The 18,528-nt window shown below is 31.9% G+C and overlaps 2 protein-coding genes across 2 annotated transcripts in view; one reads left to right on the plus strand and one right to left on the minus strand.

The window, feature by feature from the left end:
• Positions 1–921: 921 nt before the first annotated feature.
• On the minus strand, positions 922–11,298 carry LOC134728074 (proline-rich protein 11-like). The gene is made up of 9 exons (XM_063592473.1): positions 11,232–11,298; positions 10,533–10,665; positions 9,035–9,124; positions 8,444–8,668; positions 5,031–5,123; positions 4,146–4,261; positions 2,999–3,049; positions 2,409–2,508; positions 922–2,112 (listed from the first exon to the last, which is right to left on the minus strand). The coding sequence occupies exons 1-9, from the start codon at positions 11,264–11,266 to the stop codon at positions 2,035–2,037; spliced, it is 921 nt and encodes a 306-aa protein (XP_063448543.1). The 5' UTR covers positions 11,267–11,298; the 3' UTR covers positions 922–2,034.
• Positions 11,299–12,547: 1,249 nt separating this feature from the next.
• The window catches only part of LOC134728075 (spindle and kinetochore-associated protein 2-like), a 38,423-nt gene continuing 32,442 nt past the window's right edge, over positions 12,548–18,528 (plus strand). The window contains exon 1 of the mRNA XM_063592474.1: positions 12,548–12,628. Coding sequence (XP_063448544.1) covers positions 12,596–12,628 — 33 coding nt within the window. The 5' untranslated portion in view covers positions 12,548–12,595. The remainder of the gene's footprint in view (positions 12,629–18,528) is intronic.

An 18,528-nucleotide genomic window follows, 5' to 3' on the forward strand; every position in this document is an offset into this window, starting at 1 on the left:
CAATGTTTAGATAAACCCCACCAGTCAGACATGTACAATGTTTAGATAAACCCCACCAGTCAGACATGAACAATGTTTAGATAAACCCCACCAGTCAGACATGTACAATATTTAGATAAACCCCACCAGTCAGACATGTACAATGTTTAGATAAACCCCACCAGTCAGACATGTACAATGTTTAGATAAACCCCACCAGTCAGACATGTACAATGTTTAGAAAACCCCACCAGTCAGACATGTACAATGTTTAGATAAACCCCACCAGTCAGACTATACAAGGTTTAGATAAACCCCACCAGTCAGACATGTACAATGTTTAGATAAAGTCAGACATGTACAATGTTTAGATAAACCCCACCAGTCAGACATGTACAATGTTTAGATAAACCCCACCAGTCAGACATGAACAATGTTTAGATAAACCCCACCAGTCAGACATGTACAATGTTTAGATAAACCCCACCAGTCAGACATGTACAATGTTTAGATAAACCCCACCAGTCAGACATGTACAATGTTTAGATAAACCCCACCAGTCAGACATGTACAATGTTTAGATAAACCCCACCAGTCAGACATGTACACCAAACAAACAGTCCATAAAACAAACATAATAGAACTATTACTTTTAAAAATATGTATTTAAAATACAGAATTCCACGGGAGGCCTTGTTCAATGAGTTTTATAAAATTTTAACTTTCTGCAAACTGAAAGTGGTTGCAGAGGAGATGAATAAATTGCTAACATGCTACAACTCTTTTCTAGCTGCAGACCAAATATAAAATCATTTCCTTTCATAAGACTTCATAATTTTGACAATTGTTTTCTAAACTAGTTCTTTTGGATGGACTGACAGTCTAGCTGTAATTATTTTTGGCTAATAAAAGTGCAAGCAAAATAGTAAATAATCAACAAAATCTGAAAGACTTTATATTTGAAAGACATAATAAAGCAATATACAAATCATAGCATCGATATTTTTCATGAAATATCATATATAATATAAATATCTATAAATGTATAAATAAAAAGCTTTTATTTGGGTATGAAAAACTACAAAATACTGTCGTTTATTTTTCAGTCAAAACCCTAATTTGGCATATATATTAAACAGTTGAACAAAGGATACCAAGAGTATGTGTCTGTAGAAAAGCATGCCTACTTGCACAATCACATTTCAATGTTCAGTGAATTCCCTCAATTAAAATGTTTATTCTAGATGCATAAGCCATTCATTACTGAAAAATATTAGTTGACTCAAGAGTACTGTAGTTGTACTTATTTTTCCCAGCGTATTTATTTTCATGAATTTCACGGTTGGGTTATTATCACGAAAATAAATACAGGCAAATCTAAATCAAACCTTTAAACTAAAAGGCAATAATTTTAAAATAGCGAAAATAAATACCTGTGAACGTGTTTGAAATACACAATTTGTACAAATAAGTACCCGCGAAAAAAAAAGTACAAGTACAATATTGTTTTATAACTGATACAAGTAATTTTCTTATTTCAAAATAAGTATTTTAAAATTGAAAAAAAAAATCATATGTAACATTTTATTATTCAGTAAGTAAATTAATAATAAATATTCAGACATTGCATATCACATACCAAAAGGCAGGGGATAATATTAAAGCAGGAATGTTTAATTCTATGTTTTGTTAGGGAAACCCCTAAAATTAATTAGATAAAAAAATCTAAATAACAAGTGCAGATCTCTAGGTTGAATGAGGTAAAGTCTTTTCAAGTTTTGGGCTGAAATTACAGGAATTAATAATGCCTCTTCTCCTTTAAATGAGATATGGTTTCCACCATTCAACAAAGTGAAATGCATTATCATATAATGTATCTTGTTAACAATTATCTCCCATGTTTGACACTATTAACGTATATATAAGGTAGGTAACTCTTTAAATTTCCAATCAACCATTCTGAGGTCAACATATTCAAATATATAAGATAACAATAATGTACATGTGGCAACCAAAAATATATAACAATATAAGACTAGATATAAAGGATGAAATTCAACTAAACGGACTTGAATCTGTTGACAAAGGACTGTTTACTGAACTGTCAGATGTGTTTGGACTACTGTGTACTGTCTGAAACAGAGAAAAAGAAGAAATTAGCCAATTCGTCACGTTACACTGTTCATTTTCAGATTTAAATATTAATCCATAAAATGTTTGAAATCTAATTAATGGAAGATAATATTTACAAACAAATGAAACTAAATTGTCTATGTTGGAATGCATGGAAAAAATAATTCTTTCAGAGAACTATGTTTGCACATAAATGTTCCAAATTACTTTGGTCTTCAAATATGTATTGACATCAAACATTATCCAATCATAATTCACATCACATTTCCTATTGTATTTAATATAATAATTCTTACTATGAACTTTTTTCTGAGTGCTGTTGCCATGACTGGTGCTAAGCCACTCCCCCTTCTCATCTTCCTTTTTCTGTTCACCTGTGGTGTTCCTCCTGGACTTCTGTAAAACAATTTCTTTCATTAGATACAACAATTTACAATGTGTTGAAAACTTATTAGTAACTTCCACATAATGTATGTATATGTCTGTCCCAAGTCAGGAGGCTGTTATTCAGTGGTTGTCGTTTGGTTGTGTGTTACATATTTGTGTTTCTTTCATTTTTTTGTACATAAATTAAGCCGTTTGTTTTCTCCTTTGAATTTTTTTACATCTTTCATTTCGTGGCCTTGTATAGCCAACAATGCAGTATGGGCTTTGCTCATTGTTGAAGGCCGTACAGTGACCTATAGTTGTTAATTTCTGTGTCACATGGTATTTTATAAAGAGTTGTCTCATTGGCAATCATACCACATCTTCTTTATTATATTGGCTGTCGATTTTCAGATAGAATTAATTCTTGATCATGTTGATTTTTTTTTTAAATATCATTTTTCAAGATTGATTTAGTGTGTTTTTGTGCTGTTGCAAAACTTAATATCAATGGTCTTACCTTTTAATTTCAGTTTTCTTTAACCTAAAACTTAATACTTCTTGTGCTAACCTAAAAATATAAAAGTTGTAAAAAGAAAATTATTTCTATTACAACATAATCCATAAAAGGTATATATCTATATACATGTGAATTGACTCTTGTTGTGTCTCATTAAAATTAATTTATATAAACAGGGATCTCCATGACCTGTTTAACGATGTTTTCAAGTTGAGCTTTCCTTCATGGTTTAATTGTCATCCATGGAGATCCCTGTATAAACTAGTTTAACTACGTCACATTCTGTATTTGCCTGTCCCAAGTCTGCTGGAGCCTGCAATTCTGTGGTTATTGTTTGTTACTGTTTACTATATTAGTTTTTCAATCATTATTTTGAACATAAATCAAGCCGTCAGTTTTTTCATTTAAAATGTTTTGCATTTGTCATTTCTCTGCTTTTTATAACAAACTACTGGTATGTGGTTAAGATTTCGCTCATTGTTGAGGATCGTATGGTGACCTTATTTTGTAGCATTTGGTCTGAGGTGGAAATTTGTCTCATTGGCAAATACAAAAGTACACCACATCTTCTTGTTTTCATATTTAATACAATTCTATATTAACTTGTTTGAAAGTTCAGGTACAACTATTTTTTGTTCATCTTCAAAAGTTTTATTCAAAACTATCTTTGACTTTAATACCAAACATTCCAAAATTTTAGTGATGCATTTATTTTAGTGAAAATTGTGACAGGAAGTGTTTCACAAAAGTATTATTTTGCAGTATTTCCTGAAATGGCAATAACTTGTCTCACATATTTGTCATAAAATTTTCTGAATTTATAGTATTTAGAATTTTTGCTTTATTAGCAGGCTGCGAAACATTTTGATGTTAATGAATTGTATCTAAACTGTATTGGTAGAGATATAGGTTATTTCCCTTTTTTGTATGCACTCCATGAATAATTTAACTAATTTTTCGCAGTAAATGGACCATGAGTGAACATTGGAGTCAAATATTTTCCATGGAAAATGTTGAAGTGGCTAAGGCCTTGAACATATTTATCAGCTGAGTTCTACTTTGTTTCAACTTAGCCAAATATCTGTTTTTAAAAGTCACTGCATTTTTCAATGTTACTTGCAAATTGATGAATAAGATATTTATGAACCTGTGTTTGACATTTTCTTTGTTTGGTGTGGTCAGTAAAACTTTGTTAAGACATTTATTCCTCAGATCTTCTTCTGTAATCAATGGTTGTATACAACCATTGGGATTTCTCTTTCCCTGAAAAATAGTATTTATTGTTAGTTACAATGTTTATTTATAGTGGATTGGGAAAAAAGTTTTGCAACTTATATTAATCCCTTTTCACTTTGTGGGTGCGAGTGCTGCCTTGTAGCGGCATTAGCCTACTCTTTTTCAAAATCTACAAGGGTGTCTTTTAATTTAACGTGCCAGAGATATGGCTCTCTCTTAACACTGGTCAGCCATTTATCATCCCCTTCTGACGGACTATTGTTGTTTTCTTAAGACCATACTCAAAAATGGTGTCAAGAGAGAGCCGAAAATTGAGTTCCTGAAATATTCTTCCCAAACAGGAATCAAACCAGGAATCTTTGTGTTGATAGTAGTTACAATGTTCAGATAGACATTGATAAACATCCTACCACATCTCCATGACTTTTTTTATCAGCAATTTTTATTTATTAATCTGTCTCATTGTATGTGCTTTATTTGGCAGTCAGTACCATAAAAGTTGTGTACTTTCAGTATTATGTACAAATGTTTAATGACAGAATTCTAGCAAAACGATTTTTTTGGTCACATGTCATTAATGGTGTATTGAGAATTGAAAAGTTGGATTTCTACTCATTAAAAAAACACAACATAAAGGCAAACCTGAGTTGCTTATCTGTAATTTCTCCTTGATATTTGATAGATTAATCAGATAGATGTGATTGCTGTGTATTGATAGAAAGTGTACTGTTAATAATCATCAGTCAGTTAACAATTGTTTTGAGGGAGAAGCCTGTTTATTCTTAAGATGTCTTACATTTTGTGAAGGATGTCTTTCTTTAGGAGTGGTGAGTTTGATCTGCTGGAGGTCAGCTGGTGTTAACACTAATGACTTCAAAGGACTCTTCTTCTGGAACAAATATTTATTAAGATTAAATTAAGTTGGAACATAACACTACATGGAGATAACTCTACAAAATCTTAATGACCACAATTAGTGTTTGTATAACTGCTATTCATCAAATGAAGTTTTCGAATAAAGTGTGTGGTCAAGTTGTTGGAAATTTTTACATTGTTGTCAAAGAATCAAAGTAAATATTTTGTCAACATTTAATGAAAATTAAAACATGTAAAATAAACATTAGCTGGTGTCTGGTACCACCAGAAGCAATTAGAGATGACAGTTAAACCCAACCTTTAGCTACCATACACAGTGGCAGAATTACAGAAAGTCACATGAAGGGGAAATGACTCAAACAATGGGCACGTCCAATTTTAAGAGAATTTATATAAACAAACATCATATGGTCCAACACACTATCAGAAATTTTATTCATTATTTATCACACCAAAAAAATAAAAGATATATAAAGTAAAATAACAAACATACTGAATTCCTATGAAAATTTAAATCAGAATTTTTTATCAAATAGCAAAATCAAAAGCTCAAACACATCAAAAGAATGGTAAACAAATGTCATATTCCTTACTCAGTACAGGCAATTCTTTATGTACAAAATGGTGGATTAAACCTGGTTTTATAGCTAGCTAAGACTTTGTATGGCATTCCCATCAAGTTCCATTATATTGACAACAATGTGTGAACAAAACAAACAGACATAAATGTGCAAAAATGTAAAACAATTGGGGAACAGCAATCAACATTGTTATAATCCAAATCACTATAAGAACGAAAACAAATTAAGAATGATGCAGGCTCTTATTCTAAAAAATAAAAATTCTGCTTTGAAGAGTTACTGCCATCAACTGTGAGTCTGACTTACACAAATGCAGTTTTCTGCGTTTTAGAAATAGGCTAGTAAATCAGATATTTGTGTCATTAAAAATGACTTTTCAAATACAGAACTGTTAGTTCTAATCTAACATGCAATTCTCTTTAAATGGGTAACAAGAATGACTGTGTTCATAGTACATGAATAACCTAGCATATTAATCTATTGCAATAAAAATTCATAATTTCAAATAAAATTTGTAGATTTAGCTAACTAAGTCCTTATATTTGTATAAAATAACATTCATTTATAGTGGAACATTGTTTTAACAGAGATTTAGCTACAATCAATCTATCATGAAGAGAAATTAATTAATACTTTTTCATTCATAGTCTAGTTCTTTATATTGGTATGTAAAAATTTTAAACGTTTCAAATTTATGAAATTATATTCGTACATCAATTGTTTTGATACATCAATAACAAAAACTGAAATATATTGCATTGATTCATTTTGTAATTATCAAAATTATATCAGAAACCTAAACATATTTATAAAAAAAAATTGTAAGGGTTCCGCGGAACCCAGTGTCTCGCCTACTTTTGCTGTAAATCGCAAGCTCAACATAAAGGAGGAAAAAAATCAATAAAAATATTCCTTTTGATTGTTAGAAGCATCTGTCCAAGTTTGGTAAAAATGTAGGATAGTTAATGAATCTAATTAATGTTTTGAAAACTTAAACTGCAGACTGTATGTTATGTTAACTGGAAGAAAATGTAAGTCCCTTTAAAAGTAAAATACAGAAAAAATGGAAATATCTTTTAACAAAATTTACTTCTGGATACTATCTTATGATCATAAATAAGCTTCTGTCCAAGTTTGGTACAAACCCAGCTAGTTTAAGAAAGTTATTAAATTTTTAAAAACTTTAACCACAGAGTAAATGTGATGTTTCTCTGTAGAAAAACTAAGTCCATTTAAAAGTAAAATACGGAAATAATGGATTTATTTTTTTACAAAATTTACTTCTGGATACTATCTTATGATCATAAACAAGCTTTTGTCCAAGTTTGGTTCAAACAAAGGATAGTTTAAGAAAGTTATTAAAATTCTAAAAACTTTAACCACAGAGTGAATGTAATGTTTCCCCGCAGAAAAAACTAAGTCCATTTATAAGTAAAATACGGAAAAAATGGAATTTTATTTTTACAACTTTTCTTCTGGATACTATCTTATGATCATACACAAGCTTCTGTCCAAGTTTGGTAGAAATCCAGTGTAGTTTAAGAAAGTTATTAAAATTTCAAAAACTTTAACCACAGAGTGAATATTTGTGGACGCCGCCGACACCGACGCCGACGGAAAGTAGGATCGCTTAGTCTCGCTTTTTCGACTTAAGTCGAAGGCTCAACAAAAATGAACCTGTTAAGGGGAGACAATTCTCGCATAACTTTTTCGAATTGGCACATAATACCACGGAATGTCACTCATCATACAAATGGCACATCCATATAATTAATTAACTGCGCAATCGTGCTCCACCTTCAATGATGATTCTGAATTATAAATATAACCAAAAGTTGTTAATCTATAGATAGTGAAGACTAATGAAAGCTAACCCACTGTAAAAATATTTTTTTGCACTTTTTTAAAACTCCCTCAGAAAAATTCTCGAGCCACTTGACTTTCATAGCTCAAAATTAACGTTTTTACAGAATATTTTAATAAAGTAAATACAGATTATTCGCTTCTCAAAGTGTAAGACGCAATAAAAATCGTATGCTTGCACAATCTAACCGAAATACGGAATTAAGTCCTAAACATTTTGACATTTCTTTGTATATTTTTATCAAAAACCGGTTTAAACAAATCACAAGTACGTGTTAAGATCCGACTAAATACCAATTTCCCGATATGGTCAGGTAAAATTGCTAAATAACCCACTCGCACTATCATTTTCTATGTTCAGTGAACCGTGAAAATGGGGTCAAAACTTTAATTTGGCATTCAAATTAGAAAGATCATATCATAGGGAACTTATGTGTACTAAGTTTCAAGTTGATGTAACTTTAACTTTTTGAAAAACTGCCTTGACCAAAAACTTTAACCTGAACTTTGCACTATTATTTTCTATGTTCAGAGGACCATGAACTTGGGGTCAAAACTATAATTTGGCATGAAAATTAGAAATATTATCTTATGGGGATCATAGGGAACATGTGTACTAAGTTTCAAGTTGATTGGACTTCTTCAAAAACTACCTTCACCAAAAACTTTAACCATGAAGTAAACAGACGCACAGACGGACGAACGAACGGAGACACAGACCAGAAAACATAATGCCCCTCTACTATCGTAGGTGGGGCATAAAAATATATCATTTAAAATCAAGAAATTTTTACTGTGATTGCATACGCTATGTCTAAAAAGTCTGACTGTCAACAACCATGTCAACCATTGTTGTTTTTAATTTACAGAAGTTTACTTTTTTACTTACTGGCTTATCTGTTGATTTCATTGTATTGTTGTTCTTTTCAGCCAATACTCTCTTTGATAATGACATCACTGGTGGGAGAGGCGGAGGGGGTGGTGGCGGTGGTGGAGGAGGCGGTGGAGGGGGTGCTTGTGGGACACACCCTCTACTATTGACCACACCTACTTCTCCATGCCTTTGACAGGTACATACTGTACAATTATTTCCAACAGAATTTGTAGCCAGTTTCTGAAACATAAAATTATTGTAAATGCTTTAAATGTTGTTCTACATTCATATCGCCATCCTGTGCATGCATTTTACAGCAAGAACGTTACAAAGCACAGTTGACATAAGAAATAATTAGACTTGTGACTAACTGTATCTTCAAGTAAAAATCTTGCAAGTAAATGTACACGTCAAAGATGAACGTCATTACAATATAACTTTTTTAACCATTTTTCATTTACATATATACATATTCTATTTTACAAGAACCAATGGACTGTTTAGACAAAACAAGTTCATGTTTTTTATAAGTTAACATGCTTATCAAATTTGTATCATGTTTCAGTACTTTATTTGAACTAAAATAAGAAACAACTTCATTCATACTTTTTGTTCCAGTATTAATTGTCTGACTTGCTCTTCAAGGTTTCTTAATCTTCTTCGTGTTTCTAATAACTCTGGGTTTTCATTACTTCTCTGAAAAACATGGTTAACATGGCAATAAAAGGAGCCTGTAACTATTACCTGGCTGAAAAGATATCCAATGATAATGTCTATGTTTTTTAATTGTCTACTGTCCTTTGTGTTTGCCATCAAATTTACAGTTAACATGACAAAGTCATAAAGAGGGGGGTTAGAGGGTCCTGATCCCAAAATCTGGGTCTTTTAAACACAAAATCCTGAGGTCTAGACATCCCAAAATTTGAAAAAAGAATTCTGGATCCTGAATGGATAAATCCGGAAATCATAAGCTTAAAAATACCAGATCCCCCAGTCCCAATAAAGGTCCTATCCCCCCATGAGCTATAAAGGAATCAACTTTTGAGTGTCACACCATATTGGAAAATCAACATGTAAACCAAGTTACTTTTCAATTCAGATGGATGCAAGGAAATAATGTTCTCCATCAAAACATTTCACAGAATTATTCTTTTTAAAGTTCTGGCCATTTAATATTCAAACAGCGGATAAATTGACATTCTGATTGACGCCAAATATTCTCCATGGAAATGAGATATGCCAATGCTTATATACAACTAAATACCATTCAAAGGTTTCAACTTTCATGTCAAAAACATAATACTAATAGACTAGTCCACTGGATAAAAGATGATATTGGGTTCATCAGTTGTTATGCATTCCCGTTTTGCATGTCCATTTGGACAATTTATTTTTTATTTTCTATGATTGGTTTATATTAAGTATTTTAACTTGAAATCTGTATGAATAGATTCTTCTTCTCGACCAATGAAAAAATCCGTTAATTAAATGGTCAAGTGATCACACACACGATGCGAAAAAATAATGTTTTTGCGCTCCATTTCTTCAATTTCTGCACTGAAGTCTGAAGTTTTTTAATTTTTAAATTTTCTTCTAAAATTATCTATCTTCTTGATGATTATTAACGCTGTTACATGATAACATAGTTCGTTAAGGCTGAGATAAGCGTGGATCAGGAAAAACTAATTAGCTATCAGTTATTGCATAACACTGACCGACCTCTCAGCGGTGATCTGCACCGTGACAATTTTAACCAACATTTACAATGAAAATGTGAAAATTAACAGGCTGGGGGATCAAGTATTAAGGGACAACGGCCAATTAAGACGCTGCGGGATCTACGAAAATATTATGAAGGCGCTGTGGCACAGCAGCGTCATATCGGCCTGGGGCGAACACTGGAATAAAATGTCATTTTTTTTCTATTTTGCAAATCGGAAAAATAGGGTCGGTGGATATGTAAACCAACAAATCAAAAAACCCTGGCTGAATGGAAATGTCATTCAAGTTTAGAAAATTGTTAAAATTTCTGCATGAAATGCAGTTTTCACATAATTTTAAAACAAAACAATAATTAATGGACCCATAAAATAGTAAAAAATACCCTGAACATCCACTGCTGCACCCAGTTAAATACTCCAGTTATATGGAGAAATATCTTGAGCATGCTTATCCATCCTGAAACATCTACTCCTTCTCTACCAAAACAGTCACTTAGCAACAGAATACTAGGGAATCTGAAAGATAAAAGTTTAGGTGGTGACATTATAGATTTCAAAGAACATATTGTTTGTATTTAAACCTGTTAAATAAGAAAGTCAAGCATTGTATTACAGTACATTACTAAAAAATCTGACATCTATAGTTTTATATATTATCATTTTATGATGTGATATTCCCTTTGTATAACATGTATAACGTTATCATTGTAAGGTACAAGTACATGAATCAAGCTTCTATATAAAATCTTTTCAAAATACTATTTATAAATGTATATTTGTTGTCCTTACTTTCTAACAGACTAATAAATTCCAAGTTTAGATTCCATCTGTACTTACAAATGTATAGTAAGATAGTTTTGAATTAAAATCTTGTCCTTTCTGTTTTAATTACATCACTGTTCTGCTATCTCATTGATAATTATTGTAAATCTAACCTCATTCAAGAAATTAAATGGTGGAGAACCTGTTTATATTTCCTTTGATGTCTTTTATGAAAAAGTTTAAATTTCAATTTTTTTAAATCTGTATTTTTTCTTTTCCATCTGTCATTTCTGTTTAAAAATACCATACTTTTATACTACCTATTTTTATCTTCTTCTTTATTCTTTAAATACATATTCAAATTTTTCTACTCTTTTATTCTCATCTGTAAATGTACATATATACAATAACATCACATGATTAATTAAAAGAACGAAAAATATTTGAAAATGAGGTCAAAGACAATAGATATACATTGTATGACATGTATGACAGAAGGAAGGAATGAGATCTCAAAAAACATGTTTAACCCCGCCGCAATTTGAGACTGTCTACTCCAAAGTCAGGAGCCTCTGGCCTTTGTTAGTCTTGAATGATTTTTAATTTTCGTTTCTTATGTATAATTTGGAGTTATCAAAGGTAAAAGGATTATAATTTAGTACGCCAGACGCACGTAAGAGTTAAGCATGATTAATAGTATGACGTCCATACACCTAATCGCTATTTATTCCATTCCGGATAAGTTCTAAAATTACACAACTTTTTAATCCAGTTGAAGCTATCTGGTCCCTGTTTAAACAATTCACCATGCATGATACTTTTTAATGAGACCTGTTTAAACTACCGTAAATACTTCAAACAAAATATTTTTTTACTTCAATTTTAATTTTGTAAAAAGTGGATCATACTATATCAAAGTTTCTTGATGATCACTTTCAAAAGTTTTTCCTTCCTCAGCTCACTGCTGATGACCTCCATTTTCGGTCCGTGTGACCTAAACAGGAAGTTGTATAAATGACTGTTTTTTCAGGAATGGACTAAATAGCGATAAGGTGTATTATCACTGAACTAGCGGTCCTACTAAAAAGTGCCTGTCCTGAGAGCACCCGGCTTTGAAAAAAGTATTTCTTGACAGTACCTACCAAGTGTTTGGATTTTATTTGAAAAATACTGAGCACACAAAGTAAGCATTTGAAAATCACGATGCACGTTAAATTAAAATTAAATAAGCAGAACACATTGAATGATACACCTGTTTTGCACAACTGAACGTGAAATAAAAAAGTAAAACCATGTTGAACGTGAAATAAAAATGGCGATCACATTGCACAAAAATAACCCTTTACAACCCTCTTAAATTAGTGTTGAGCGAAGCAGTCAATAGCTTTTTAGAAAGCTAAAACTTGTGATAGAGTTCACTTCAGACCCTTGAAGTTGAAAATATTATTAAAATGTTTAAGTTATCAGGTGACCTGCACGCATAACATAATATTAACTACTTGTTTATAAAACTGGGTGTCAAGTTAGTATATGCTTGACATGATTAGTAAATGAATAAAATTTCTTCTTAGACATCTAGACTATCGTAATGACCGCCCTTTAATTTACATCCAATCAACTTTCATTTAACAAAACATTGTCCAATCACAGAACAGTTTACTATTACCGGAAGTAAATAAAGAAAATGGAGAAAAATGTTGAGATTTTGGAATCAATGGTAAAAATTGTTTAATTGAATGATCGGGTGCGTTAGAATTATGTCACTTCCAAGTTAAATCTAAAGTAAATAACCAAGAGATTTAATTAAGTACTCCCGAGCTGTCAAATCCTTCCCAACAAATTTTATTTATAAGACGAGACGTTTCGGCCTCACTCACAACATGCACAAATTATGCCAGTTCGAACGGCCACAGTAAAATCGAACCATACTGTCAGTTCGTCCATACTCTGTTAAATCATTTCGGTCATGCTTATAATTACTCATCTCATATGTGGGATGCTCAGAATGTAAACCGAGTCTAGAGTTTCAGGTCTGTTTGCCCTAATTCTGTAAGTGGGAGGGTGTAGCAAATTTCACAGCTATCTACAAGAAAGGTGATCGCACACAAGCAGTCAACTACAGGCCCGTTTCTCTGACATCTATATGCTGTAAAACAATGGAACATATCATCTATCGCCATGTAATTAACCACTTGGAAAAACACAACATTTTAGTGGACTACAAACACTGAATTCTACAGGTCAGGAATAACCACCAATTGGTGGACTATACCTCAATTGACGTATAATCCACCAATTGAGGTATAATGGTATAGACCAATTGGTGTATAATTCTTTGTTTTTCAAATCAAATTATTCTACCAAAATGGAGCATTGTTTTCTTTAAACCATATTATGGTATGAAAACTTGTCAAACATTCCTAGTTTAGTATAGTGACATAACATACTGCATTTAATCAATAATTGTATATGCAGTTTCTTCTATTGTTATCTTGTCAATTCTTGATTGGCAAATTTACCTGTAATCACCTGTCAATGGACATCCTTACTGTCTGCAGTCGTGTGATCATGAGTACAACTCAACAGGTGAATGGACCTCTTTGTTAATACTTGACTTTCATTATCAAGAGTCAATAATGGTCAAATGTACAAATGTTTCAACAAAAGAATTGTTGTACTCATGCATTCTCAAGACATGCAGCAGGCTTTGACAAAACTGAAACTTTTGGAGGACTCAATAAGGGTCATATAATAGGTTGCAAGTTGCAAAATCATGCTCCTATCTCACACTAGCATTTTATTACAAAAAAGTTGCATTATACGTCAATTGGTCTATACCAATAAACCTCAATTGGTGGATTATACGTCAATTGAGGTATAATCCACCAATTGGTGGTTATTCCTGACCTGTTCTAGTCAAATCGGCACTTGGTCAAATCAGCCCCCAGTATAGTCATATCGGCACCTGGTTAAATCGGCACTTGATGTAGTCAATTTGGCACCCATGTTAAATTTATATATATATGTTGTGTACATGAATGTTTAAATTCTAATTTTCTCCTGATACCATATAGATGCGGATCCAGAGGAGGGGGGTTGGAACCCCCCCTTTTTTGGAAAGATTAGAACTTGTTCTAAATCTTTACTTAGGCACCACCCTGCCTAACAACAGGACAGGTTAGCTACTGTTACTAAATGTATTCACACTAAAATATAGGTCCCTATGGTTCTCATGTACAGTCAAGGGTCTAACTTAAATAAGTTATTAGAGAAAAAAAACATACATGTTGTTATTGTGAGCTGAAATATCAAAAAAACTGTAATAACATATGTATGTTACATGTTTCAAAGGGAAAATATACAACCTTTATTTTGTTAAATTTTTCTCAAGTTCTATTGATATTATAATTTTCTTTATGTATACTAATCTTTGCAAATATATAACAGCTCATAGCTTACCAATCATGAATAGTACACCTATGTTATTACAGAAAATACATTCCTGCAATAACCAATGGGTGTTATTGCAGCTTCTCTATATCTCTTTAAAGGCTTTGCTCTGACTTGCATAAGAATGTATTTCAATTCATTGTAAGAAATGATGATCAGAGCTTGTAATGAGGCACTGTGCAAGATTCCAAGTGTCTCATTTACTCTGATACAGTAAATTACATGCTTGTTATAACATAAGCCTTGTTATTACAGCTTAATTTCCCTTAAAAGCCTTGTCTCATTGATTTACCATGGTAAATCATACAGTCAGGGGTACTACTTGTACAATTTTATTTTATTCACTTGAAGAAGTAAAAAAAAATATACTTATAAATATAAGTAAATAAATAATGTTTGAATAAGCTCCCCTTAATTTTCTCAAAAATTTACTTGTATAAGTAAATTTTTCTTACAAGGCCAACCTTAAAAATATGTTTGTTTGCAGTTTTCCGACTGTACCTTCAGACTGAAGGGTCGGTAGGTAGGAAAAATATTTTATTTTATCAGCCAAAATACAGTTTAAACAAGCAGTTACACTAAAGCAAGTTTCTTGTGAAGAAAAAACATTTTAAAACAACAAACACTGGACATGCTGAAAACCAACATCAAATGAACAGGCATTTTCAGATAAAAAACTTTTTAACCAAAACTGAAACTTTAACATAGTGTCATTATCTAATTTATGACATAAAATATGGTATAATTATTAAATACTGGAACACTTATAAACAAGGAATGTCATGACTAGAACTGTTTTAAAGAAATATATTCAGACATGTATGCTTCTTGACTAGAATGTTTTCATGAGTAGAGTATTGTCATCAGAAAAATGTATATATTATAGATTTATAAGACAATTATTAAAGAGTGTATTTTTAATAAAAAAAAAAATAACCATTGAAGCTTCCTCAAAATGATTTCCAAAACGAAATTCTTACTTTTTATAACTAACAAGTTGCAATGAAATGTAACTGTTTCCTGTTCCCGAATTTTCCCACCAAAAAGCACATGGCTTTCAACAATTGTAAACATAGCAGTCAATTTGTGATCATGGATTACAGCATTAATTAATTCAATTTGGATAAATAGATATTCAACTTAGGTACAGTTAAAGCAATGTTTTTACTTTCTTCGGGATTATAACTTCTTTGAAAGATCAGCTTAAAAAAAAAGCTTTTAGAAAAACAATCGTATTTTTGTTAATCAGTATAAAATTCAAGTAATTCAACATTAGTTTTATTAAGTTTACCAAAAAATACCATAAAATATTTGTAATTTTTAATATATTTTTTTATGGTACGAGTTTGCAGTGGTACGAGTTAATTTTTTTGGTACGAGTTAACATGGTACAAGTTTTCGTTGGTACGAGTTAACTTGCTACCAGCCCGCCTTATCCTAAAGGAGCATACTCATTGCAATCGAAAATAGATTTAATATAGAGAGAGTATATTTTTTTTTCAAGCTAACCATTTATTTTCTCTACATCTTTGTGTAGTTAAGGTTGCTTCTAATTGATTTGGCTTGATCTATATCCATTAACATTTCAAATGAGCCCTTCCTCCGTACAGGCGTGTTTACAGAAGATTTAAGTCACGGAGGAGTGGTTTCATCTTTGTCGTCTTCAAAACGATTTGTAGAAAATATGCCATGCTTCAATCTGCTGTCAAATTATTTAACCACTGAAATTGGTTCCATAAAGTCAGGCTCCACAGATTCTGAACCCGATTTGTTTGAGACAGAATGGTTATCGTGTCAGTTATGAATATCCGCTGCATCATCGTCAATGATATCATCACACATCATTACATGTGCCTGAATTTGTATAAACAGTTTACTAATAAACTTTTTTGTTTGTTATTTGTCTTAAAATTGACACGAAACGACAGCGTAAAGTACTCCTCCGTGACTTCATGGATACCTGTAAACAATTTCCACGTGCTTCATCATTAAATGGTCACATGAACGCTTGACGGGAAGCTAAGAAAAACCGAACTTGAAATGCGTAATTGACCCAGATTTTAAAACATTTCCGGAAAGGACCCAAAGTTCCGGATCGCTTCAATAGAGGTATTAAAAAAAAATTCTTGAATTTAAAGTAATAAAATTTTCACAGTCGGGAGGATTTTCAAGGGTCGGTCGGTAAACTGCAAACAAACAATATTTTAATTTAAGCCTCATTTAAAGTTTTCTCAACATTATGTGACTGATGTCTTGATAAATTTTCGTTTCAATTAATTAATAACTTTAATCAAGTACAAAATGAAGTACATAGTGAAAACACAATGTAACACCGGCTTTTGTTTCGCATATTTCTGTCATATTTTCACAACTATGTATTATATGATACAATCTAATAGTAAGATTTTATTCAAAAACATTATTAGACCACAAAAACCTAACCCAGTACAACAAATGGGGGGGTTCCAACTATATGTCCCCATTCAAATGCATTGGTCATCCAAAATCAAAGTGATGGATATCACTCATGGAAAGATTAGAACAGTAGTTTGAATTATTTCATATTAAGGTATGGGTGGGAAAAATGAACATTTATAAAGCACTATTGCTGAAAATTGCATTTACAGCAGGTCTTTAGAACGAAACTTGCTTTTCCAGTGTGAGGATAAAATGAGCTCAAATTAAATAATATGAGTCTCTAAATTTGCACAATTTTATTTAAACTGCAGTATATATCTATCGAAATTATGTTGCCAGTTCGGAATATGTTTAAAAAAAAAAAAAAAAAATGCAAAAACTCTTCTAGTAAATGTTATCAACTATCCTTGTAAAACATAAATTTAGACCAACAGCTAAAAGCTTTAAAGTGCCAACAAAAATAATCTAAAAATGTTGTTTTGGGGCATTTTGAAAGTTGAAACAGAGGTTATATGGCATTGAAAATTAAAGGATTCAGAGTGCCTTTTGATCAGATTTAAAAGTATTTTTCAACACAGGGCATTTTCAATTTTATTTTTAAATGTAAACTAATTAAAAAACTTATTTTATTGAAATGTGGATTCTTTCTTGATTGCAAAAATATATATTTACTTCTAATAAGAATTCAAATGACTAAAATAGACATAGTGATTGAGGGGAAATAAATTAAACTAATAAATAAGGTTTGTTATAATTAAAAGTTTATAAATTTTAAAACTGTTTCAAGCCAATTCCTGATAAAAAAGTGAACTAATCTAAATTGTTGATTAATTACAGATGATTAATCATCGGAAATTTATCAAGTAAATTATAGGCCATACTTGAATACCTTTTACATATTCATATTTATATTCATATTTCATTTTTTTTAAGACCTTGTTAATCCATTAATCATTTATCTTTCAGATATAATTTACAGAATCACTTTAAGTAATGTAGATCAAAAGTAATTGGCAATAAATAAATCTATCATCCTTATAAATATCAAACATCTAATATACACATTTGTGTATTCAATTATGAGGTCAAATACTTGTGTATTAGGAATTAGATGCATATTGGAGTTGTCTGTATAATTATGTAAGACTGAGGTTGATAGGTAATGTGGTCAATTTGATTGGCAGTTTAGGAGATGGGGCATTGTAATTAAAGGTCCACCTTGTCTCTGATTGTTTAGTGACATCACATCACATCATCACGTCTCAGTCATTACAGCTGAACGGACGTGCTGGGCCAGCTCTCCTTTACCCGCTATCTTCGATGAGGGTTTACAGTTAGATATCAACGACTTACTACTTAAGATGACAGACACCAATCCATGCCGTACAGATAGACGTAGTAGTTGGCGTACCTGCGTTAACATGCCTCCAAAACCATTGTATATTATGGGGAGTGTCATGCCGATTAACGTCCGAGGGCTGTATCCTAGGCTGTTGGGTGATACGACCTACATTTCACTGCCTCACGGCTTTGGTCCTGATAATGCTTCCTGTCATCTTTTGAACTACGTCCGAGATCATCTAACAGTACTCCATCATCGAGGCTAGCGGGCTGCCAAGCTGACCAAACTGGCCCTGAAAGCAGCCGTTAGTGAAGAAGTAACACCAAATTAGTCAAAAACAAAATCAACTCAACAAAACCAAGATGGCGGCCTCCATTCGGCGTCCTTTGCTACCCGTTCCTGACCCA

The sequence above is a fragment of the Mytilus trossulus genome, chromosome 8 (assembly GCF_036588685.1).
Source record: "Mytilus trossulus isolate FHL-02 chromosome 8, PNRI_Mtr1.1.1.hap1, whole genome shotgun sequence".
NCBI classification, from domain to species: Eukaryota; Metazoa; Mollusca; class Bivalvia; order Mytilida; family Mytilidae; genus Mytilus; species Mytilus trossulus.